Consider the following 26,569-nt stretch of genomic DNA (forward strand, 5'->3'; position numbering starts at 1 on the left):
CACCTTAAATGGAGCAGCAGTTCTGATCCCTGAGACACAAGAATGTAGCTGCTGCACCATTTAAGGTGGAACAGGAAACGGAGCTAGCTACCGAGACATCAGCAAATGATTTTTATGCTTGTTATGAAGAAAATAAACATAACACACTGAAATGACGACTAAACTAAGAAAATACAATGATTATTGTGATTTTTTCACAATAATGAGAAAATTCTCACATTTGTGGGTTTCTTTGGTCGCTTACTCAGCCATCTTGCCATTTTTTCTCTGTTTCTCATAACACGCCGTTTGAAGTGTGTCTCTGAAAACCCTTTGTTTGGAAAGCCACGTAGACCTAACACTTCGCACTACCCCTCTATCTCAACAAGAATCTGGACACCCTAGAATGAACAAAACAGAGGGGTAGGGCTAAGTGGTAGGGCCGAGGGGTGAAATGGGATTAATCAAAACCTTCAAAAAGGTCAACCCGGCTGTGTTTATGCATTCTAACTATAGATTAAGGATTTAGGTGTTTATATCACTCTCCTCAACAATCTGATGAAAATCTCAGTTTACATGCTCACTACAAGTACTCCGATCCAAAATTACAGGCATGAGAACCACTTAGTGTAGACGTTACCATGACAACAAGCATCTCGTGAGTCCAGTCAGAGTGAGACGAGCAGCCGTGAGCAGTGCTTGTGTTATCAATTACTTTAAAATGATGTTAAACCTACTTCACATGGACTTACTAAAGAAGGCTAAGAGGAAGACGTCATGTTCTGAGACACATAAGCTGGAACCCCGTCCCACTGCCGTCTTTTATAGCTCAGAGCATAAACTCCGTCTCCTCTGCAGATGAACGTTCGAAACTTTCCGCCATGTTGAACGTTCTAAACTTTCACTATGATGCGACGCACATGCAGAACACACTTAAACATTCCAATTGGGAATGTAATCTGACGTATCGGAATACACGCCTCATTCAATTGGATAGAAACTGTATTCCAAGTAGCCTAATCAGACTCTAATCAGACGCGTTTACATAGACGTATTGCATTCCAAATGAGCTATTAGTCGGATTGTTAGCGGATTATTAGGCTGCATGAAAGTCACTGAGCCATCAGGGTGAATCTGGAGAAATATCTGTCTGACCGCAGATGGTGTTGCTATGGGAACATGAGAAGATGACCGAAAGCGTGTTATATTTGGACCTGCCAAACTACATGAAAAATCCATGCCATATTTCACCCTGGGTTAGTTTGTGCCATGCTCTTCTAAATAACAGGACAATGAAGGTCAGTGGAGTCCAGTTTCTAACCTCAGCTTTCACTAGTCATGATCAGTTTACTGACCTCGACCCCGGATGTACAGATATTCCAGTCTTCACAGCACACACACACACACACACACACACACACACACACACACACACACACACACACAGTTTCAGGGTGTGAGTTCATATGTATGTCCCACAGGTTTGTTATATTTCATCATTGTCCAAAAAAAAAAAGTATCTCTATTTACTGGATTTTTACTTTTCTACACCATCGGAGTTCAGCAGCTGCTCTTTACACGGAGTCAAAATTTCTTACTGACTCAACCAATAGAAAGTCTCCAAAATAGCTTGGAATGAAATCTCTTTATATTACCTCTCAGTCCAGCAGCGACACAGAGGTGTTTAAAAACTCCAGCAGCACACACTGACACACGTTTGGATGTATGCATCATAAGTGGTTGGTATAGTGGGTAACACCTCTGCATTCTGCAGTGTAGACTGGGGTTTAATCTTATGCCTGGGTAATAAGAGTCCTTAGGTAAGATTCCTCACACTACCTTCGCCTACCTGTGTAAAATGATTGAACTGTCACTCTGGATAAGAGCGTCTGCCAAATGCCATGAATGTAAATATGTCCCAAACATATACTATATAAGTAAGCAGCCATAAGAGCAAGAGCGAGAGTGAGAGCAAGAGAGAGAGAGAGAGCGCGAGAGTGAGAGTGTGTGAGAGAGAGAAAGCAAGGGAGAGAGAGGCAGAAAGAGAGAGACAGTTTGGAAAAAAGAAGGGGGGTTATAACAGTAGTTAAATCCAGCACAATCATGCTTAAATTAAAAATAAAAAACCCCTGTAACTCCTGAACATCTGGAAAATCCAGACGGGAAGATAGTGTGTGTGTGTTTTTGGTTTGAGGCTTAACGCTGCATGTCTGTGTGTGTGTGTGTGTGTGTGTGTGTGTGTGTGTATATATACACACACACACACACACACACACACACACATATGTGCATATATATGTGTGTGTGTTGTATGAAGCTCTGTCGTTCTTCACTTTATCAGAGTGCAGCAGAGTTCTGCTAAGACTGTTTTTATATAGAATATATATATATATATATATATATATATATATATATATATATATATATATATATATATATATAATATAGAATTTACATAGAATATACTGAATAGAAGTATATAAGTAAATTTTTTACGCCATCACAGAAACAATATATTGAAAAGGGGGGGCTAGTTTTACATGATCAGGGCCCGTTAACATAGCTTAACAGATTTCAGTACAACGTGCTGTTGGTCGTGCTCTTGTGTTGTCATAGTGATGTCATCTGACAGCCATCAGAGAGACATTTCAGCAGATTCACCCTGAAGACTGTTTCTTACTGTAAAAGAACATTTATCACTACTATATTTGAGAGTGTAGAGAGAGACTGAAGGAGTGAGAGAGAAACCAACAAACAGGTAACAGAGCAAGAGAATGCAAGAGAGTGCAAGACAGAGAAAGGGAGGGAGAGAGAGACAAAGACAAGTACCAGAGAGAGAGAAAAGGGGGGGGGTGTTGTGTGCCGTTGAGTTCTGTGTGTGATGGAGCTCCAGGCTAATGCTAATGAGGCTAGTCATGCTAATCCTCCACCATATGGGTTCTATTAGAGCTCAGTGAGCACGCAGATAGTTTTTGGAGTGAATGCTCTTTAGCAATCTCTCTCTCTCTCACAGTTTATCTATCTATCTATCTATCTATCTATCTATCTATCTATCTATCTATCTATCTATCTATCGAGAGAGAGAGAGAGAGAGAGAGAGAGAGAGAGAGAGAGAGAGAGAGAGAGAGAGAGATGCACACACACACACACACACACAGCACTTTAACGCTGTGCGACATCAGTGAGTTCATACACTGAAGTATCTTCATACTTCTCTGCAATGGCAATATGTTATTGTTATGTGTTATGTGGATTAAAGTTTGCTTGTATTTATTTTTAATGTATTTTAATATAATGAGTTTTAAGTAAAAACACTCTTACTGACAAGTGCACATGGTTTTAAACAGTTTTCTTAGGTGTCTAAAAGCCCAATTACACCTGGTCATTTAATGACCCTGTTTGCACCTGGTCACTACATGCCATTTGGATATCAGGATTAGATCTGGATGAGGTCAAACCACATAAAAATGCAAGTTTAAATGCAACCAAGATGCATTTAAACCAGATACTGATCACTAAAACCACTTCATGTTGTGAAGTGAGACACGTTACAGCGGCATAAACACCTCCATCTCTCCACAACACATTCGACAACCGAAACCCCTCGCAAAACAACCAAAACCTCTCACAAAACAACCAAAACCCATTGCAAACCAACCAAAACCTCTTGCAAAACAACCAAAACCCCTCGCAAAACAACCAAAATCCCTCACAGAACAACCAAAACCCCTCGCAAAACAACCAAAACCCCTCGCAAAACAACCAAAACCTCTCACAAAACAACCAAAACCCCTCGCAAAACAACCAAAACCTCTCACAAAACAACCAAAACCCCTCGCAAAACAACCAAAACCTCTTGCAAAACAACCAAAATCCCTCACAGAACAACCAAAACCCCTCGCAAAACAACCAAAACCTCTCACAAAACAACCAAAACCTCTCGCAAAACAACCAAAACCCCTCGCAAAACAACCAAAACCTCTTGCAAAACAACCAAAATCCCTCACAGAACAACCAAAACCCCTCAGAGAACAACCAAAACCTTTCACAAAGCAACTAAAACACCTCCCAGAGCAACAAAAACCTTTCCCAGTACAACCAATACCATTTGCATAACAACCAAAACCCCTCCCAGTACAACATGCACATGGTTCGCGTACGGATGAAACGAAACACTTAGTAGCAAAATGGACAGACACTACTGTACAGAACAAACTGCAGATGAAAAAGGCTGGACAGACAAACAGTTGGTAACTGGTTAACATGTAATGAGCGGATTTGCATAATCCATCCCACACAGCAATTAGATTAAAGTCCAACTGACCAGAGACATATTTGACCATCAAGTGTAAATGCACATGGCAAAAATCTCATCAGGATACAATTTAGATGCTAGACCCATGAAGAGAACAGGTCTAGACAAACAGTACAGAACTGCATATCCTATATAATGTGAACCATGCGATCATCATTTAAACGTGTTCTTTCATAGCTACTGTTGGGAGGCTGTTCTACGATTTCTCATAAAGTTAAATGAATAACTGGCTCTAAATGTACGTATTATTATATAAACTGAGTCTGTTCTACAGTTTCTCATTAGGTTGAATGAATAACTGGCTCTAAATGTAGGTATTATTATATAAACTGAGTCTGTTCTACAGTTTCTCATTAGGTTAAATGGATAACTGCCTCTAAATGTAGGTACTGTGATATAAAGAGACCCTGCTCTACAGCTTCTAATTAGGTACTTCCTGGCCACTGAAACAAAGCTGAGAATTTAAAAAGTGCCAGTGCAGGAAGCGATCTGATCTCATCCCTGATTATGAATGTGTGACATTTGCTAAAAATATCAGATGACTGAACTAACTTTCCTGATACACTCACAGCAGTTCTACAGAATCCAAAGTAATAATCTGCAGTTAACTGTTTACTGCTGGGTTAAAATCTCAGAAGTAGATCAGGTCACATCTGAGTCACAAAGAGATCAGAGACTTCAAATCAGTCAGTCACTCAGAGATAAAAAAAAAACACAAACACAATACAATCTTATCAGATGTTGTTCTTCATACCTCAAGTGCTTTAAACTCAGATTAACATGCAGCACTTGCTAGCAGGTGAAGTCTGAGGCCCAATCCCTTTTCACCCTTGCCTCTACCACTTAGCCCTTCGTTTGGCACATTCACGTCTAGGGGGTTGGGTGTCCCGATGATTGTTGAGATAGAGGGGTAGGGCAAAGTGTTAGGGCTACATGACCTTCCAAACGGTGGTTTTGACACCCCAGTCACCCTCCAAACAGAGTGTTAGGAGGAAAAAAAGAAAGACCATCAAAATGGCTATGCAACGTGGTTTTTTTTTCTTAGCATATCATGGATATCGTCAGTACTTGAAACCACTTCCTCCGCCTTAAAGAAGCTCTCATAGTGGAGCAGAAAGACCTGCTAAGCAGCCCATTGTGTTACATAAACAGATGAGGTGAGCACCATCAGTCCACACCCAGGCTACACCACACACCTGAAAGCCCTCACCAACCTGTCCTGTCCATCAGGAGAGCCATGTTATTGTTACTGTAGACAAGCTGCTGTACTCACAACACAAAGTGAGGAAGACGGGTCGCTTTTCGGGTGAGGCCGCTAGACTGCAGGTGGCCACTGGTTTTTGTTTTGAAAGGTGTCTGGCTTGACAGCCCTACAAGGTTACCTTAGCATAATATTAGCATAATTAAAATGTGCATATACAGGTTCCTCTTGCACACCGATGTACACTGAAGGAACCGGTCAATGCAACTCAATGGACTATGCATCTTCAGACACAGATTTGGGCTGTCCTGAATACCAATTCTGGGGGCTCCAGAGCTTCAGCAGGAATAGCGAATATTCAAAGCTTTGCCTCGCTGGTGTGGGAGGGGTCTGCAGAGGGGATCATTCAGAAAATCCATGTCCGACATCCGTGTTGAAAGCACATCTCTGGTTTCATTGCCTGTAAAATCCAAATGTCCAGGCTGGCTACTTTCAGTCTGTCTACCAGGCCTGCTAGCCTCTCTCAGTGGTAGGGTAGGGGGAAGTAGCTCAGTGCACGCACAGGTTACCCAGCACTTAACCGGAAGCATTAGTACTCATAAGTAAGGGTTCAAAGCATACATAAGCTGCCTTTCTGAAGTCAAGCCAAATGGTTCTCAGAGCCGTACTGGGCCGTTCCACGTTCCACACTGTTTTCATCAAATTAAATCAATAGATCTGTGTTATGGGCCGTAAGTCTTCTAAGTCTCTCCCGAGAACCTTGAACGTTACAGTGTTTTGCAGTTACAATTAGCCAAAAAAAAAAAAAAAAAAGAATATTCAAATACCAAAATTAAAAATTAAAAAAAAATCTACCCAACAAACGAATATCTGAATAATCTCTACCACAGACAAGCAAAAACACAGAGCTCGTTTAATTTCCCATCAAAATGGCCATCACTGTGTAGCAGCAGATGGGCTGCTGTCAGTAATTGTGAGCCCACAAAATGAGAGGTGGCATTAAGGTCAGGAGACTCTGAGAGAAAGCAGCCAGAGGAGCCGCTCCTGCTGACCTCATCACTGTCTGACCAACGGTCTGCAGAATTTTTACTTACAGCAACCAAAAACAGGCCGAACCCACCTGCTGAACAGCGGAGGTAAAGGTAACAGTCTGACAGGAATCCAAGCACTCGGCTGCCAAATAGTGAGTAAACACACTAATCACAATCACAGTCTCTCCCTCTCTCTGTTTCCTCTTTGTCTCTCTTCTCTTTCTTTCTGTTTCTGCTTCCTTTCCTTTCTCTCTCTCTTGGTTTCTTTTTAGTCTTTCTTTCCTTTCTCTGTTTCTTCTTTTTCTCTGATTGGTTCCTCTTCCTCCTTTTCCTTTCTCTCTCTATTTTGTCATCTTCTGTCCCTTGCCTCACTTTTTCTTCCTTTCTTTCCTTTCTGTTTCATCTTGTACCTCCTTTCATTCTGCACCTCCTTGTACAGCCATTATTGCACTGCATCTTTCATCTCAGGATATAGATATTATTACTGATTGTTGTATTTTTGTATTTGTATATACGCCTGTAGAGAGGATCTTTTTAGCTTTTCATATTTATTCTTCCTGTTATATTGTCTTTACCCTTATTACTAAAACTGTACTGTGTGTGACTTGGGCTGCTAAATTTCCTTCAATAAAGTATCTCTCTCTCTCTCTCTCTCTCTCTCTCTGTCTGTCTATCATCTTTGTCTTTCTTTCTTTTGTCTGTTTCCTCTTTATCTTTATCATCTTTCTTTTTTCCTTTCTCTCTCCCTGTTCCTCCCCTTTTTCCTTTCTCTCTCTATTTTTTCTTCTTTCTCACTCTCTGTTTCCTCTTCCTTTCCTTTCCTTTCTATCTATTTCCTACCCCCCCCTCCCCTCCTGTGTGTGTGTGTGTGTGTGTGTGTGTGTGTGTGTGTGTGTGTGTGTGTGTGTGTGTGTGTAATGAGTGTCTCTGGCAGTTCAGTGCAGTTTGGTAGATCTGTTTTGACAGGAATGCCTGAGTGCGTTAGTTCTCTGTCCTGACACTCCACAACCGCAATCAGACGAGTCTACTTCTCTCACACACACACACACACACACACACACACTGGTGAGCTGGAATGACCGCCCCACCGGCTCAGAACTCCTTACAATACCTTTTAATGTCCTCTAATCGTGCATTCACTCGTTCACTCCCCGTCTGTCCTCTCTTCATTACTGTTCTAATCACATACTCTCCAGTCCTTCACCTCTTTCTGTCTACAAGATTCAACAAAGCTGAACATTTAAAATGAGAACCCAATAATCGAAGAAGCCTGCAGACTTTCACTTGACTGAATAATCACATGACAATGATCCAATTTTAACCTTGAACCACTTCAAGAAAACTAAATATTACAGTTTTGGAATGAGTTTCACTGTCTCCAGACTGCAGACAGAGAAATTTACTGAAAATCTGTGGTTGGATCTAAAACATGCTGTGGATGGAAGACGAACTATGAATATTTCAGAACTAGAAGTACACTGTGAGGAAAATATTACCAAATTAGAACAGAAAGACTGTTAGCCTCTAGAAACACTTGGATGCTGTGATTTCATCTTAAGTGCTTCTTACTAAATACCTTCATTTCACAGTAACAGCGCTTACAGTTGTCCAGGGCAGCTCTAGCAGGACAGATATTTCACAAACTGATTTGTGGCAGAGGAGGCAGCCTAAGACAGCACCATGTTCAAAGTCACTGAGCTCTTCAGTACGACCCATTCTACTGCCAGTGCTTGTCTATGGAGATGGCAAGGCTTTTATACACCTGTGAGCAATGAGCATGGCTGAAATATGTGAAGTCTGTAATTAGTAGTGTCCACATACTTTTGGCCACATAGTGCATAAGAAATACTTTTCAGGAGTGTTTTTATGATCTACCTTGGTTCCTGGTTTCATAGTGTAGACAAAACATACACCATATTGCCAAAAGTATTTGCTCGTCTGCCTTCACACACACATAAAATTGAGTGAGATCCCATTTTTAATCCATAGGGTTTAATATGATGTCGGCCCAACGTCTGCAACTATATCAGCTTCAACTCTTCTGGGAAAGCTTTTCACAAGGTTTAGGAGTGTGTTTATGGGAATTTTTGACCATTCTTCCACAAGTGCATTTGTGATGTTAGACACGAATGTTGGATCAGAAGGCCTGGCTCTAGAAGAGGTCTCTGCTCTAATTCATACCAAAGGTGTTCTATCGGGTTGAGGTCAGGACTCTGTGCAGGCCAGTGAAGTTCTTCCACACCAAACTGGTTGATCCATGTCTTTATGGACCTTGCTTTGTGCACTGATGTGCAGGTATGTTGTAACAGGAAGGGGCCGTCCCCAAACTGTTCCCACAAAGTTGGGAGCACGAAATTGTGCAAAATCTCTTGGCCTGCTGAAGCATTAAGAGTTCCCATCACTGGAACTAAGGGGCTGAGCCCAACTCCTGAAAAACAGCCCCACCCCAATATAACTTGGCACAATGCAGTCAGACAAGTACCATTCTCCTGGCACCTAAACCCAGAGTCATCCATCGGATTGCCAGACGGAGAAGTGTGATTCGTCTCTCCAGAGAGTGCTTTACACCACTGCATTTGGTGCTTTGCATTGTGCTTGGTAAGGCTTGGATGCAGCTGCTTGGCCATGGAAACCCATGAAGCTCTCTATGCTGTTCTTGAGCTAATCTGAAGACCACATAACGTTTGGAGGTCTGTAGTGATTGACACTGCAGAAAGTTGACCTCTGCGCACTATGCGCCTCAGCATCCGCTGACCCCGCACTGTCATTTTACGTGGCCTACCACTTCGTGGCTGAGTTGCGGTCGTTCCCAATCGCTTCCACTTTGTTATAATACCACTGACAGTTGACTGTGGAATATTTAGCAGTGAGGAAATTTCACGACTGGACTTGTTGCACAGGTGGCGTCCGATCACAGTACCACACTGGAATTCACTGAGCTCCTGAGAGCGACCCATTCTTTCACTAATGTTTGTAGAAGCAGTCTGCAGGCCTAGGTGCTTGGTTTTATACACCTGTGGCCATGGACGTAATTGGAACCTGAATTCAATGATTTGGATGGGTGAGTGAATACTTCTGGAAATATAGTGTATCTGCTTACAACAGATTTTCATGTGAGAATTGACGATCAAAAAAAAGGAGTTCATTTCCAGTATTTGTAAACTTAAAAAGCCATAATAAGATGTTAAAACTACCTACTACTTCTTTAACTTCTTAGTCGTGATCGGTTCTGCTGTAGCGTCAGGTTTTAGAGAAGACGGCAGGCTCTCAGTGCTCTCTGCCTAAGCTAAATCAGCCTGCTCTCTGAGGAGCAGCTCAAATAAGGTGCTAAATCTGTAACATGGACAAATCTCTCGGGTCTGGAGTTCATTCTGGATGCTCCAGGGAGACGGACGGTGACTCAGCATTCAGCAACTAAGTGCTTCATATGTAATGACACTGCAAAAAAAAAAACTCTGTAAGAACAGCGTGACCACAGGAGCGTGAGGGAGTCTGGGTCATGAGTTCACCGCAGAGTTATTACTGGGTGTGTAAAGGTGAAGCACGATACATCAAGCGGAAAGTGGTGATTCAGCATCGATTCTGGAATGTCAGAACTGATTATAATTGATGATAAAATAATAAAGTATGCAAAATAAAATGCTCAAAATTCTCCATGCAATTTTTAAAACCAGTAACTGTCACAGTGAATCTTTGCCAGCTGTTAATGATATTATTATGTTTTTTTTTCATATTTCGAAGTTCTTCCAAGAGACTGCATTTAGATATGCTAATGATTATCTAGCAAATATGCATACATTTGCATATTTAAACAAAAGCAGCGTGTTTTAAAACCTCTAGCCTTTGGATGGTTTTAAAGTTAAAACAGTTATTCAGTGATAAACATAAACTCCAGAGAAATCACTATTCATCTTTTTCAAGGGTTCTTTACTAAACACAATGGTTCTACACAAAACCATCTGCATGCCGAAATGGTGCTTAAAAAGATGGTTCTACTAGGGCTCTTCAGTAAAGATATACAGAACCATGAACACTCAAAGAACCATCTGCATGCTTAAATGGTTCCTTGCATCACATTTAAAATCTACAAGGGTTCTTTAGTAAAGGCAATGGTCCTATACAGAACCATGAACACTCACAGAACCATTTGCATGCTGAAATGGTTCTTTCAATGCTGTTAAAAAGATGGCTCTACAAGGGTTTTATAGTAAAGGCATGAACCTCCAAACAACCATCTGCATGCTTAAATGGTTCTTTGCATCACTCTTTAAAAAACTGTTCTACAAGGGTTCTTCAGTAAAGACAACGGTTCTATACAGAACCATGAACACTCAAATAACCATTTACACGTTTAAATGGTTCTTTGCATCACTCTTTCAAAACTGTTCTACAAAGGTTCTTTAATAAAGATGATGCTTCTATACAGAACCATGCACATGCAAAGAACCATCTGCATGCTTAAAGTGTTTTTTGCAGATTGATGAAGAACATGTTGAACCATTTTTGGTACTATATTGAACCATGTACAACATATTCTCCATCACTCTGAAGAACCATTTCACCACAAATGGTTCTATATTGAACTCATGGTCTTAAACAGAGCCATTCTCTTTACTAAAGAACCCTTGAAGAACCTTAATCTTTCAGAAAACACCTCAAATCAGGAGTTTTATACACCTGAATGTGGCTCAGATTTCAGTACTGGATCTGTCTAAAATACTAAAGTTCACAACTAAAGTACTGAACTAATGTCCAGCATCTACTAAAACGACGCCTGGAACCGTCTGGACGAATGCCGGCTGACGGATCATGTTTCCTGAAATGGATGGGTTTAATTGAACTACACTCCTCTTGACCTTCACCTTGTCTACCTTCCTCGCGCCACTGCTGTTCGGGTGAATGGCGCTGGCTCTTGTGTCCGACATATAATAACAGCCCACGTGCCTGCTGTCCTGGACCTACGCTGGACAGCGGGTTAGATTACAGTCAGGCAGAGAGCAACGGCAGGGTCACCTTTCAGTTCAAACATGGAGCAACTGATACCACACTCACACATTAAAGTGAGAGAGGAAAATGTCCAGCACTTTCTGTTATTACTCACTATTTACTAGCAATTTTATAATATTATTTGTCCATATTTACAGGACCAGTCAAAAGTCTGGCCACAGCTGAATGGATAATCATTTTGATCTAGAGGCTTATAACTACCTTTTAATTGGATTTTTAACTTAATGATTTTAAATCTATTGTTTTCCCATGTTTTTCATTTTTTATTCTCATTTACTTACCCTTTTTTTTTTCAACAAAATGCCTAAATTTTGTTTCCAAGATATAAATATAGTCATGTTTTTGGGCACTGCCTAAGGTTAAGATTAAGAGACCCTTATTACTCCCACAATGGGGAAATTTCACCTCTGTAATCGAACCCATCCGTGCATTGAAACACCACATACACACTAGTGAGGACATACACTCAGGGGCAGTGAGCACACTTGCCCGAAGATGAAGCTTTAAAGAGAAATTCCAATATTTATTTACTAAATCCAAACCACCAGTGAAGCTACATGTGTCTGAGTTTTTATATGGAACATTGATGATGGTAAAACAGTGGAAAGTCTCAAAAAATGTTTTCTTTGGGGACTATTTTGCCTCACAACGCTTTGCATGTATCCCTCCACCAGGAATATATTTTTAAAAAATAAACATTTGTGTTTATTAAGTAATACAATAATAAATCTTCTCAAAACTATCATAAAACAGTGTCTCAGACATCAAGCAGTGAATTCATAACCCTTTCCTGTAGTAGCTTTCTGTGAGGGAGCTTTTAGAGGTGGGCGTCTGGTTCCTATCACCACCACTGTGAACAATTCTGAGAATTCTGGAAGTTTCTCTAGAACGGAGCATTTCACACCAAACCACTCTATCTAATTATGCCCATCTAAATATGGTTCTCTTTCTCTGATAACATGGCACTCGCTGTCCACATGTCATGAGATTACAACTACCATGGACCCCACAAAGTTCAAAGAGCACACAAAACTAGCCTGAACTGATCTATACGTGCTCTGCCCACAAATACATTGAGTTGTTATGAGCATCACAGAACACTTATTCAACCAAATAAGGAACTGTAGCACACAACTGACTGTTATCCACATACATTTATGTTGTGTTATTACATTTATATTAATTATTGAATATTAAATACTCATTAAGGTCACATTATTAGGGCAGATCGACGTATAGATGTTTGGTTAAAAACTAGATAATATCTGTTAGATCAAGTGAAACGTCTCTTCTCAGTAAGCACATTTCCATATTTATTGTGAAAGATTAGGCCTGACCAGCATCTTACATTCACAACCTCTGTTCAGTGTTTATTTGAAGGGGCATTCCACCAAAATTTCAGCATAATTAAATGGTTAACAGTAATTAAACTGTAAACAGAGTCTTTCGGGGTGGTTTGGTGTGAAATGCTCAATTCTAGAGAAACTTACATTCAGTCAGAATTGTTTACAGTGACATTGACAGGAACCACACCTCTAAATGCTCTAAAAGCTCCCTCACAGGAAGTTATTATAAGGAATGGTTATGAACGCACTGCCTGATTTCTGAGACTAAAATGTATGTGGAAAAACTCACTCATGGCGAAAGGATACATGCAGCATGCTGTGAGGCAAAATAGTCCCCAAAGAAAATTTATTTTTTCAGATTTTCCACTAGTTTACCATCATCAAATGTATGTAAACGCTCAGAAGACACATGTAGGTTCAGTGGTGGTTTTGGATAGTAAATAAAATGTCTATATTTGTGTTATAGTCATGGCAACCCCTGGTTCCGATCACCACCACTGCAAAGAAATCTGAATCATTTCACACCAAACCACTCTGAATCACTCTGTTTACATCTCAACCAATGAACTATGCATGAACTTTGAAAAATAGGTGGAATTCCCCTTGACGTATTACAGATAGAGATCAATGGAGAGACCAAACCAAATGAAGAGCTGTGCAAACTCTCAGTTTCATCAACAGTATACATCTACACCTACACCATATACACCATATACATCCTTTTCACTGTAAAGTGAACGCTTCCTCAGCAGCTCACAGCCGAATACAATCCACACTTCTGCAGCCTTAACGGACGTTTCTACTGAAGCATGATATACAGATCCTCTAATCAATACCTACTGTGTGATATTAGCTTCATCTTTGAATGACCAATACAGGGTCAAATCAATCGGTCAGTAACCCGAGTTTTAAAGTCCGCGTCAAGAAACGCTGCAGTCAGCAGGTCAGTTTCGGCAACAATGTCAAATGACCACCCCGAATGTAACATCCTTCCGTCCTCTCTTCCTCATCACTTCTCAGGTTTTACTTCAGCTTCCTTATTAGTGGCACAGACTATTATAGGCCTTTACCTTCAAAGGGGAAATCCACCAAAAGTTCCTAACAATTAAATGGTCAACCTGTCGTTCAGAGTGGTTGCTCTAGAGAAACTTAGTCAGAATAGTTCACAGCGGTAGGAACCAGACGTTACAAACCCCAACTTATTCAGCTTACAGCAGTTTAGCTCTGCAAGTTATAAGTTATAAGGAGTGTCTCAAGCTGGACTGCTTTTATGAATGACACTCAATACAGGGCAAGCCAATCAGAATAGAGCTTATTTACATGCATTCGTCTTAACGGCACAGCAACAAAAAAAACTCTGCTCAATTTTGAAGACAAAAAGAGGCTGGAAAAAAAAAAGAAAAAAAGCAACGTCTTTTTCAGGGACGTCCTGCTTATTTCAGCAAGACAATGCCAAGCCACATTCTGCACATGTTACAACAGCGTGGCTTCGTAGTAAAAGAGTGCGGGTACTAGACTGGCCTGCCTGCAGTCCAGACCTGTCTCCCATTGAAAATGTGTGGCGCATTATGAAGCGCAAAATACGACAACGGAGGCCCCGGACTGTTGAGCCACTGAAGTTGTACATCAAGCAAGAATGGGAAAGAATTCCACCTACAAAGCTTCAACAATTAGTCTCCTCAGTTCCCAAACGCTTATTGAGTGTTGTTAAAGGGAAAGGTGATGTAACACAGTGGTAAACACGCCCCTGTCCCAACTTCTTTGGAACGTGTTGCAGGCATCAAATTCAAAATGAGTGAATATTTGCAAAAAACAATAAAGTTTATCCGTTTGAACATTAAATATCTTGCCTTTGTAGTGTATTCAATTGAATATAGGTTGAAAAGGATTTGCAAATCATCGTATTCTGTTTTTATTTATGTTTTACCCATCGTCCCAACTTCACTGGAATTGGGGTTGTAGAATGTAAACACAGTTAAAAATGTTCTGATCACTTTCCTGTACACATACAAGGAAAGTAAGCTTTAAAAACTGTCTTTTTGAAGTCATGATGGTTGTGATGTCATAAGGAGTGTTTTTACTGCAGACATTCTGTTCAAATGGCTTAAGTTTGTTTTTGACTTGTAAAGGAGTAGGCCAATTAGAAGAGAGGTCATTTACATATATCAAGTTTAAAGGCACAATAACAACAACAGCCTTTTGAAACAGAGGTTGGAAATGATCATGCAAACATTAATTATGTTTGTAAATAAAAATATGTATTAAACCCGAAATATACACAAGAAAAATGAGAAATATGGACCCTTTAAAGCTTTTAGGTATTTTTCATATAACAGATTCACTTTCCTGCTATGGTTGCAGAAAATTCAGCTTCTGAGCTCCTAACATTCCTGACCGAACACATCACTCATGCTGCACTGCACTGGTAACGCTGGGAGAGCTGGTTCAGCTGCATCTACCAGATCTGAACTGGACTTTAAAGCGACAGTTCAGCCACTGTTTTCTCTGTACTGGAGCTACGAGAGTAATGCAGCTAAGTAATGGAGGTTATGCCTGTGTAAACTGCCTGTCTGTCTCTACATCAGGCAAAGGCATGTAGCCCTGCTAATCCACTGCTGTGTGAATGTAGTCAGTTCATGTGTATAGATAAGAGTGGGGGGGGGGGGCGTTGGGGGCTGCAGGGGTTGGGGTTGCGTCAGGGAGAAAATTTGTTTTTTGGCTGAACTATCGCTTTAATGTGAGCAGGAACAGCAATGCGAGCTCAGCGTCCCTCAGCACAGCAGAAGGGGATGTAGCGTTTCTGCTGAGTCGGCAACGTCTGCACGCTGAGCTCCGACAGCCAAAGGAAAACTCTCTCTCTCTCATCCACTGCAGCTCAAACAGAAAGTTTCTCTCTCTCTCTCTCTCTCTCTCTCTCTGTCTCTCTCTCAGAAATACTCTCTTGTTCAGCTGCAATGGATGAAAATGTCTGTCTCTCTGTAAAGCTCTCTCACTCAGCTGCTCCAGCTGAAAGTATCTCTCCCTCTTTTTAGGAAAGCTCTCTCATTCAGTCACTGTAGCTGAAAGCATCTCTCCCTCTTTATTTCAGTAATGCTCTCTTGCCTAGCTGCTCTAGCTGAACGTCTCTCTCTCTCCCTTTCATTAAAGCTCTCTCACTCAGCTGCTCTTGCTGAAAGTCTCTCTCTCTCCCTTTCATTAAAGCTCTCTCACTCAGCTGCTCTAGCTGAAAGCATCTCTCTCTCTATTTCAGTAATGCTCTCTCTACTAGCTGCTCTAGGTGAAAGTCTCTCTCTCTCTCTCTCTCTCTCTCTCTCTCCCCCCTTTCGTTAAAGCTCTCTCAGTCAGCTGCTCTATCTGAAATCATCTCTCTCTTTCAGTAACGCTCTCTTGCCCAGCTGCCCTAGCTGAAACTCTCTCTCTCTCTTTCAGGAAAGCTTTCTCACTCAGCTGCTCTAGCTGAAAGCATCTCCCTCTCTCTCTCTCTCTCTCTCTCTCTCTCTCTTTCAGGAAAGCTTTCTCACTCAGCTGCTCTAGCTGAAAGCATCTCTCTCTCCCTCTCTCTTTCAGGAAAGCTTTCTCACTCAGCTGCTCCAGCTGAAAGCATCTCTCTCGCTCTCTCTCTCTCTCTCTGGAAAGCTTTCTCACTCAGCTGCTCTGGCAGAAAGCATCTCTCTCTCTCTCTTTTTCAGTAACACTCTCTCGCCCAGCTGCTCTAGCTGAAAGTCTCTCTCTCTCTCTGCTCTAGCTGAAAGTCTCTCTCTCTCTTTTTCAGTAAAGTTCTTTCACTCAGCTGCTCTAGCTGAAAGTCTCTCTCTCTCTCTCTCTCTCTCTCTCTCTCTCTCTGTAAAGCTCTCTGCTCTAGCTGAAAGTGTCTCCCTCACCACTGAAGGAGAAAAACGATCTATCTGCCTGCTACCGGAGAAAAAACATCACTCTTTCTCTCTCGTGTTTCAGTCAGAGGAGAAAATCACTCAGCCTCCCCATTTCTCTCTCTCACCAGAGAAAGCATCACTCTCGCTCACTCATGTTTCTATAAGAGTAAGAAGAACAAGTCTCTGTTTCCTATTTGAGAAGGAAAACACACATTCTCTCTATTTCTCTCCATCTCTCTCTGAGGTAAAAACAGAACAGTGAGCACAAACGTTACATCACAGCTCACCCACACAGTCAGTCCCTCCTACAGAACCGCGCTTTAACAGCGTTTCTTTTCAGGTGCATCATAATAAAAGTATGCGTCAGTTCTGCTCTGACCTGGAACGCCATCGTTACACACCGACACGGCTTTAAGGGTGAATTTCATGTCTATCAGGTAAACACGGCCCCAGATGGTTAACGCTGGTTTTCTGCTCCTGACTCATCAGATGCTATGAGTCCAGAAATAAAACCCCCGGTGATTTCATTCCAAAAACTAGGAACGACACATGATCAACCCAAGAGAAGCATGCTGACTTTCCTGTGGCATCTGAGCAGCAGATATCTGTGAAATACATATTATAAGTAATATCTGTGAAAGGCTCGCGCAGTCACGGCGCGCAGAGCGGGAAACTGCTTGGAAAAGTATGTCGGAATGATGAAATGCACGACACGGAAATGTGAACACATGGAAGCACAGACAGCCAATCAGGACAGGGTTTCACAAAAGCATCTAAAGACAAAGACAGTAAGGTTAACACTACTACCCTCTTAAAGAGGGTTCTTCAAGGGTTGGTAAAGACAATGGTTCTATACAGAACCATGAAAATTCATAGACTCATCTGCCTGCTTCAATGGTTCTTTGCATGGTGAAATGCTTCTTCATACTTATGGAAACTTTGTTGTGTTTGGTTCTCTAAAGAACCTTTTAAAAAATGATTCTATGTAGCACAAATGGGTTCTGCTATTGCTACAATGTCAAGCTTGTACACTTTTTGGTGCTATACAGAACCCTTTTCAAAGAGGTAAAAAAGTTCTATATAGAACCACTGGCATGCTTAAATGGTTCTTCGTATTGATGGAGACCATGTTGTACACGGTTAGATAAAGAACCTTTTTAAAATGGTTCTATATAGCACCAAATGGGGTCTGCTATTGATGGTATACAGAACCCTTTCCAAAAAGATTCTACACAGAACCATATATAGCACACTCTCAATCAATCTGAACCGTGCATAGAACCATTTAAGCATGCAAATGCTCCTTTGGGAGTTCATGGTTCTATACAGAACTGCTGTCTTTACTGCTGTCCTTAAGAACCCTTGAAGATTGTTTTTTGAGTGTTCACGCTTTTGGAATCTGAGCCCCAGAGAGGAACTGAAAACATCCCAATAGTTCTGGGCACCTTTGCTTATTACAGAGATATTAGGCGATGGGAGGAAAGTCCAAGACGGCCACAAAACCACATGATCACATGGTTTCGTCTCTTTAACACATCTAATTCATCTCATAAAGAGCTTGATAGTTAATTGATGAGATAAACCAGACGTGCTGGAGCAGAGAAAGCACTTGTTGTGAAAGCTCAGTGCACCACTGGGGTGAAAAGGCTGTACGTAGAATTCCTTTTCAAGCATACTCTGCTGGGACTTCGCGTCCGACTGGAATTTCAGCTAGCAGGACAAACAGGATCCCCGCTCTTCACGATCATGACCTGTGGTCAGGTAGCCAGGCGAGGGATATCACCACTCAGAGCGAACCGTCTTCATTAGGCAAGTGCAAGCTTTCAGCAAAATCACTCAGCCCAGCTAAAACTGGCTGATCCTGTTCGAAATTATGATGGTACCTAAAAACTGCCCCCTCCGTCCCCCCAGCAACGAGACCGCCACACATAACACAGCGCCCATAGGCCCAGTGGCTCTGATGCAGCCTACACGCTCTGAACAGAGGAAACTTTTATGCGAAGAGAAAAAATGAGTCACAAAACAATGCAGCCCACAGCTGTGGTGCAATCGTTAGGTTTTTTTCAGCTGCTCACAGTAACTCAGCAGTATTTCTGAACCGTCTTACTCAATACTGATTACACTGCAATAACAACACGATCAAGAACACTTTAGGTACTAGAGGAGCTATAATAATAATAATAATCTACAATAACACATTAAATAAAACCAGGTACAATAACAAGATGAATCAAACCAGGCACAAGCATCACTTTTGTAACAAAATTAATGAAGCCAGGTACTATTGCCACTATAACAACACCATTAATGAAATGTTTAGTCACTAATGGCTCTATAATAACATTTCTAATAAAAATGTATCCACTAGTGACACAATTAATGAAACCTTAGCCACTAGTGACACTATAATAACACAGTTAACGAAACATCACGCACTATAGTAGCACAGTTTATTACGCTTTAGGCACTAGTGACACCATAATAACACAGTTAACGAAACATCACGCACTATAGTAGCACAGTTTATTACGCTTTAGGCACTAGTGACACTATAATAACACAGTTAACGAAACATCACGCACTATAGTAGCACAGTTTATTACGCTTTAGGCACTAGTGACACTATAATAACACAGTTAACGAAACATCACGCACTATAATAGCACAGTTTATTACGCTTTAGGCACTAGTGACACTATAATAACACAGTTAACGAAACATCACGCACTATAGTAGCACAGTTTATTACGCTTTAGGCACTAGTGACACTATAATAACACAGTTAACGAAACATCACGCACTATAGTAGCACAGTTTATTACGCTTTAGGCACTAGTGACACTATAATAACACAGTTAACGAAACATCACGCACTATAGTAGCACAGTTTATTACGCTTTAGGCACTAGTGACACCATAATAACACAGTTAACGAAACATCACGCACTATAGTAGCACAGTTTATTACGCTTTAGGCACTAGTGACACTATAATAACACAGTTAACGAAACATCACGCACTATAGTAGCACAGTTTATTACGCTTTAGGCACTAGTGACACCATAATAACACAGTTAACGAAACATCACGCACTATAGTAGCACAGTTTATTACGCTTTAGGCACTAGTGACACTATAATAACAGTTAACGAAACATCACGCACTATAGTAGCACAGTTTATGACGCTTTAGGCACTAGTGACACTATAATAACACAGTTAACGAAACATCACGCACTATAGTAGCACAGTTTATTACGCTTTAGGCACTAGTGACACCATAATAACACAGTTAACGAAACATCACGCACTATAGTAGCACAGTTTATGATGCTTTAGGCACTAGTGACACCATAATAACACAGTTAACGAAACATCATGCATTATAGTAGCACAGTTTATTATGCTTTAGGCACTAGTGACACCATAATAACACAGTTAACGAAACATCACGCACTATAGTAGCACAGTTTATTACGCTTTAGGCACTAGTGACACTATAATAACACAGTTAACGAAACATCACGCACTATAGTAGCACAGTTTATTACGCTTTACGCACTAGTGACACCATAATAACACAGTTAACGAAACATCACGCACTATAGTAGCACAGTTTATGATGCTTTAGGCACTAGTGACACCATAATAACACAGTTAACGAAACATCATGCATTATAGTAGCACAGTTTATTATGCTTTAGGCACTAGTGACACCATAATAACACAGTTAACGAAACATCACGCACTATAGTAGCACAGTTTATTACGCTTTAGGCAATAGTGACACTGTAATAATACAATATATGAAACCTTCGGCATCAGTGATACTATAATAACACAACTGTGTAACTAGTGACACTATGACAACACAATTACTGAAATGCCAGGTACTAGTGACTGCGTAATAACACAACATATGAAAACTCAGGCATTAGTGACACTATAATAACACAGTTAATAATCTTTAGGTACTAATGACACTACAATAACACCTAATGAAGCTTTAGACACTAATGATGTTATGATAACACCATTAATGAAGCTTTAGGCACTAGGGACGATGTAATAACACAACATATGAAAACTCAGGCACTAGTGACACTGTAGTAACATAATTAATGAAGCTTTAGGCACTAATGACATTATGATAACACCATTAATGAAGCTTTAGGCACTAGGGACGCTGTAATAACACAACATATGAAAACTCAGGCACTAGTGACACTGTAGTAACATAATTAATGAAACTTTAGGCACTACGGACGCTGTAATAACACAGTTAATTAAACTTTTAGCCACTAATGGCTCTATAATAACACTGTTATTAAATGTATGTATTAGTGACACTATAAAATTACAATTAATGAAACTTAAGGCAGTAGTGACACTATAAAAACACCATTAATGAAACCAGATACCAGTGCCACTATAATAAAACAATTAATGAAACCTTAGGCACTGGCATCACTATATACTATTAATGATACCTTAAGCAATACAATATAAAAACATGATTATTGAAACCCTATGCACTAGTGACGCTATCATAACAGGAGTAAAGAAACTCTATGCATTAGTGACACTATAATAACACGATTAATGCACTAGTGACGCTATTGATTAACAAAACCTAAGGCACTAGTGACACTGTTATAACATGGCTAATGAACCCTATGGCACTAGTTACACTATAATACATATATTATAACACAAATAATGCACTAGTAATGCTATTATAACACAATTAATGAAACTTAAGGCACTAATGATACTATGATAACAAGATTAATGAAACCTGTGGCACTAAAATAACACGATTAATGAAAGCCTATGCATTACTGACATTTTAAAAACACAATTAACGACACGTCAGGCACTGATAACACTATTATAACATGACCTAAGGCACTAGTGACAATGTAATAACATGATTAATGCCCTAGTGATACTATGACAACACGATTAATGAAGCTTAAGGTACTAGTGACACTATAATAACACAACTAATGAAACTTTGGGCACTAGTGACACTGTAATAGCACTATTAATTAAAGCAGGTACTAATGCCACTATAGTAAAACAATTAACAAAACCTTAGGCACCAGCATCACAGTAATAACACTATTAATATCTTAAGCACTGAAAAGATTAGTAATGAAGCCTTATGCACCAGTGCCACTGTAATAGCACCATGAATGAAACCCAAGGCCCTAGTGAAACTATAATAGCACTATTAATGAAACCGCAGCCACTAGTGCTACTACAATAACAGTATTACAGAAACCAGGTCCACTTGCACCTCCACAATAATACAGTTTAAGAAGCATTTGGCGGCCAGTACAGGCTGCTGTGTTTATTCTGACCTCTTGAGCCTCCTGCCCATGGTCTTGTCCCACTGTCCGTCTGCCCCGGAGCTCTGCTTGCCGTCCAGCAGCGCGCCGGCGGCCGCTCCGGGCTGCTGTTGCTGCTGCTCTGCGCCGGGCGGCTGATTCCGCTTTCTCATCACTGAAAATGTTCAGAAACCGGACAGACGAGCTGAAATACAATCGGATTTTGTGAGCAAAAACAACAGCCCTGCTTGCCTGGAAGCTTTCTACCAGCCTGCTGCGCACCGTGTGCCGGTCACTGCGCTGTTTCTCCTACATTGTTTGCTGAAGTGAGATATCCGCAGAGAGCAGCTGATCGGAACAACCTTTAGCCAGGTTCCCCAACGGCCAATCAGCGGTGGCACAGAGGTGGCACAAGGGCCAATCAGCGACGAGATTCCGCCCCAGGTTCTCCGGTTTAGCCAATCACCGTCGGGGCTGACCAGCTTTAAGCTTACAGGTCTCAGGTACGAGCGTAACAGAAAAGAGCCCATCAGCGACAGGCTATCACTGAGCAGCCAATCAGAGACCTAATTTCTCCCCAGAGTAGCCAATCAGCGGCCTCGCTGATGAATATTAATAGTTTTGAGAACGGTTTTGTGTTGTTCCTCAGAATTTGAGCAAACGAAACTAAATGTAAACAAAATAACAGTGATGGCAACAATATAAAGTTATTATATTACAAATGGCAACAATATAAAGCTATTAAGAGGTTGGAGCGGCCTTCTTATTCGAACTTTCCGTGTGACATTGCAACTAACTTTGGACCAACACCTGTCCACATTTTTTATTTTGATACTTTTTTCCAACACAATCGATAACCTAGCTACCATAAAAGCTTATTCGATGTCAAAATTAGTCTGACTTCAACTAAGTGAGTTGAACTTGAACCATCAGGACGGAGAAGATTAAGCTTAAGCCAGTTTCCTATTCGCCAAGCTCACGAACTTCCCCGTTCCACCTTAAAAGGTGCAGCAGTTAAGTTACATTCGTATGCAGCGTTAACTGCTGCACCGTTTAAGGTGGAACGGGAAACGAACAAGTTGGCGAATACGAGGAAAACTATCACAGATTTCAGTTTTTCCACTTCGTCTCTTTGATTATCTTACCAAGTGCAGCTCTGTCCTCAAGGCGAGACTCCCAGCATTAAGATCAAAACCCTGCAGACAAACGAACCGAAGAAACCGAATTCGGTCATTTTTAATCTCCTTAATCGCTCACAGTACGATTTCCCTTTTGTCCAGCGACGTGTTCCGTAGTTTCTGCTCACGTGACAACAATAACACCGCGTCACTGACCCACGTGATTCTGCTGCTGCTCTAATATTAAGAGCACAATTATTAATCATCTTATTAATATTATTACGCAACATTAATACAATTTTTGTTTTATTGGGTTTAACCAAGATAAACTATTGGGTCACTTTTAATATTATATATTATAATATTATATAATATTACATAATATTACATAATATTACATTATATTATATTATATTATATTATATTAGCATCTGTCTGTTTGTCTGCCCTATGATGGACTGGCGACCTGTCCAGGGTGTATCCTGCCTTTCGTCCAATGACAGCTGGCATAGGCTCCAGCAGCCCGCGCGACCCAGAAGGAGAAGCGGTTTAGGAGATATGTGTGTGTGTGTGTGTGTGTGTGTGTGTGTGTGTATTATATTATATTATATTATATTATATTATATTATATTATATTATATTATGATATATTGTATGATTAATTCCATATGAGGAAAAGAGAAATAAAGAGGGGGCGGGGAAAATAATTAATATATATGAATAAATTATCATATATTCCACTTTATCAGCTCCACTGACCATATATGTGCACTTTGTAGTTCCACAGTTACAGACTGTAGTACATCTGTTTCTCTGCATACTTACCCTGGTCTCTGCATGTTACCCTGTTCTTCAATGGTCAGGACTCCCAAAGGACTGTATTTGGGTAGTTGGTCAATCTTAGCACTGCAGTGACACAGATGTGGTGGTGTTGTGTTTGTATATATATATATATATGCAATATATATATCTATACATACACCAATTATATACCAATTATTATATACCAACTTTTCTTTTTTTACATTTTCCTACTTTTACTGCAGATCAAATGTAAAGTCACACACAAACACAGTCCTTTTTCTTTAAATCTGAGTCAACCTGAACTCTGGCCTAGTAGCCTGATAAGGAGGTTTAGTGTGTCAAAGGGAAAAAACAGAGGTGCATATGCTTAAACTTCACTACTGAGGAGGAAACATCACCATCATCTGTTTGTCTCTGATTTTCTTCTTAACACTTTCACAACTGGTCACCTGATTACCCTGAGATCAGTCTCTTAAATAGGAGATGACACTTCCATACGTGTCTATACGAGTCCTCATTCTGTGCTGAAGGTGCAATAACACTTAACTTTGCATCAAATTCGATTTCTGTTTTCTTTGGTTCATTTCATTTTCATATTTCCACATATCAGTCACTGAAAAGAGGGATTACAGTAGTTTTTCAGTTTTATATCCCAGAGGTGCTTTTTTCTATTTCTGCATGTTTGTTATAAAGACCTTTTTTAAGAGAACATTCTTCTACTCACATTTTTACTATTTCAGTAGCGTAAAAAGTTCTGGTTATTTTGTGTTTACTATTGTATGGCAGGTGTTTGCTTGTTCTCCCCATATCTGACTGAGTTTCCTCTGGGTGCTCTGGTTTATTCCCACAGTCCAAAGACATGCAGTCAGGCCAGGTCTTCTTCTTCTTTCAGCTACTCCCTTTAGGGGTCGCCACAGCGGATCATTTGCCTCCATCTTGCCCTATCCACTGCCTCCTCTACTTTTACACCAACCATCTCCATGTCCACCTTCACTACATCCATAAACATTCTCTGAGGTCTACCTCTTCTCCTTCTACCCGGCAGCTCCATCTCCAACATTCTTTGACCAATATATCCACTATTCCTCCACAACACATGTCCAAACCATCTCAACCTGGCCTCTCTGGCTTTATCTCCAAACTGCTCCACCTTCACTGTCCCTCTGATCTGCTCATTTCTAATCTTTTCCATCCTTGTCACTCCCAACGAAAATCTCAGCATCTTCATCTCCGCCATCTTCATCTTTTAGACAGAGCCACAGTCTCCAAACCGTACATCATAGCAGGACGCACTACTGTCTTGTAAACCTTCCCTTTCACTCTTGCTGCTATCCTTCTGTCACACATCAGCCCTGACACCCGTCTCCACCCACTCCATCCTGCCTGCACCCTCTTCTTCACCTCTTTTCTACACTGTCCATTGCTCTGGATGGTTGACCCAAGATATTTGAAGTCATCCATCTTTACGACCTCTACTCCTTGCATCTTCACCTTTCCACCTGCCTCCCTCTCATTCACACACATGTATTCCGTCTTGTGTCTACTGACCTTCATTCCTCTCCTCTCCAGTGCAAACCTCCACCTCTCCAGATTCTCTTCCACCTGCTCTCTACTCTCACCACAAATTACAATGTCATCTGCAAACATCATGGTCCATGGAGCCTCCTGCCTGACTTCATCTGTCAACCTGTCCATCACCATTGCAAACAAGAAGGGGCTCAAAGCTGATCCCTGATGTAACCCTACCTTCACCTTGAAACCATTTGTCACTCCAACTGCACACCTCACCACTGTCTCACTATCCTCATACATGTCCTGCACCATACTTTTCAGCTACACCTGACTTCCTCATACAGTACCACAGTTCCTCTCTTGGCACCCTATCATATGCCTTCTCTAGATCCACAAAGACACAATAGAGCTCCTTCTGATCTTTTCTGTACTTCTCTACCAACACTCTCAACGCAAAAATTGCATCTGTGGTACTCTTTCTGGGCATGAAACCAAACTGCTGCTCACTGATCTGGACCTCTCGGTGTGGCTCATCAACTTTATACCTCTGTAGTTACTGCAGCTCTGCACATCACCCTTGTTCTTAAAAATGGAGACCAGTACACTGCTTCTCCACTCATCAGGCATCCTCTCACTCTCCAGGATTTTGTTAAACAACCTGGTTAAAAAGTCCACTGCCTTCTCTCCTAAACATCTCCTTACCTCCACAGGAATGTCATCTGGACCAACTGCCTTTCCATTCTTCATCCTTTTTAAAGCTGCCCTCACTTCCACCTTACTAATTCTCTGCACTTCCTGATCCACTATCTCTCCCCCGTTGTCCTCCTCTCTCTCTCGTTTTCCTCATTCATTAGTTCTTCAAAGTACTCCTTCCATCTACTCAACACTCTCTGTTCACTCACTAGTACATTTCCCTCTCTATCCTTTATCAGCCTAACCTGCTGTACATCATTTCCAGCTCTATCTCTCTGTTTAGCCAAACGATACAAGTCCTTTACTCCTTCTTTACTGTCCAGCCTCTCATACAGCTCATCATAGGCCTGAGCCTTTGC

General features: G+C 40.9%; 1 protein-coding gene across 2 annotated transcripts in view; it reads right to left on the minus strand.

Moving 5' to 3' along the window:
- abhd12 (abhydrolase domain containing 12, lysophospholipase) overlaps positions 1 to 23,367 on the minus strand; it is a 45,409-nt gene extending 22,042 nt beyond the window's left edge. Inside the window, exons 1-2 of one of the 2 annotated variants that reach the window (XM_017704983.2) lie at positions 23,229 to 23,367; positions 22,117 to 22,258 (exon numbers count right to left, since the gene is read on the minus strand). In XM_017704983.2, coding sequence (XP_017560472.1) covers positions 22,117 to 22,256 — 140 coding nt within the window. In that variant the 5' untranslated portion in view covers positions 22,257 to 22,258; positions 23,229 to 23,367. Of the gene's footprint in view, positions 1 to 22,116; positions 22,289 to 23,228 lie in introns of both variants that reach the window. The other variant, XM_017704986.2, reaches the window with a different exon arrangement.
- Positions 23,368 to 26,569: the final 3,202 nt, after the last annotated feature.

This window comes from Pygocentrus nattereri, chromosome 10 (genome assembly GCF_015220715.1).
Source record: "Pygocentrus nattereri isolate fPygNat1 chromosome 10, fPygNat1.pri, whole genome shotgun sequence".
Taxonomy (NCBI): Eukaryota; Metazoa; Chordata; class Actinopteri; order Characiformes; family Serrasalmidae; genus Pygocentrus; species Pygocentrus nattereri.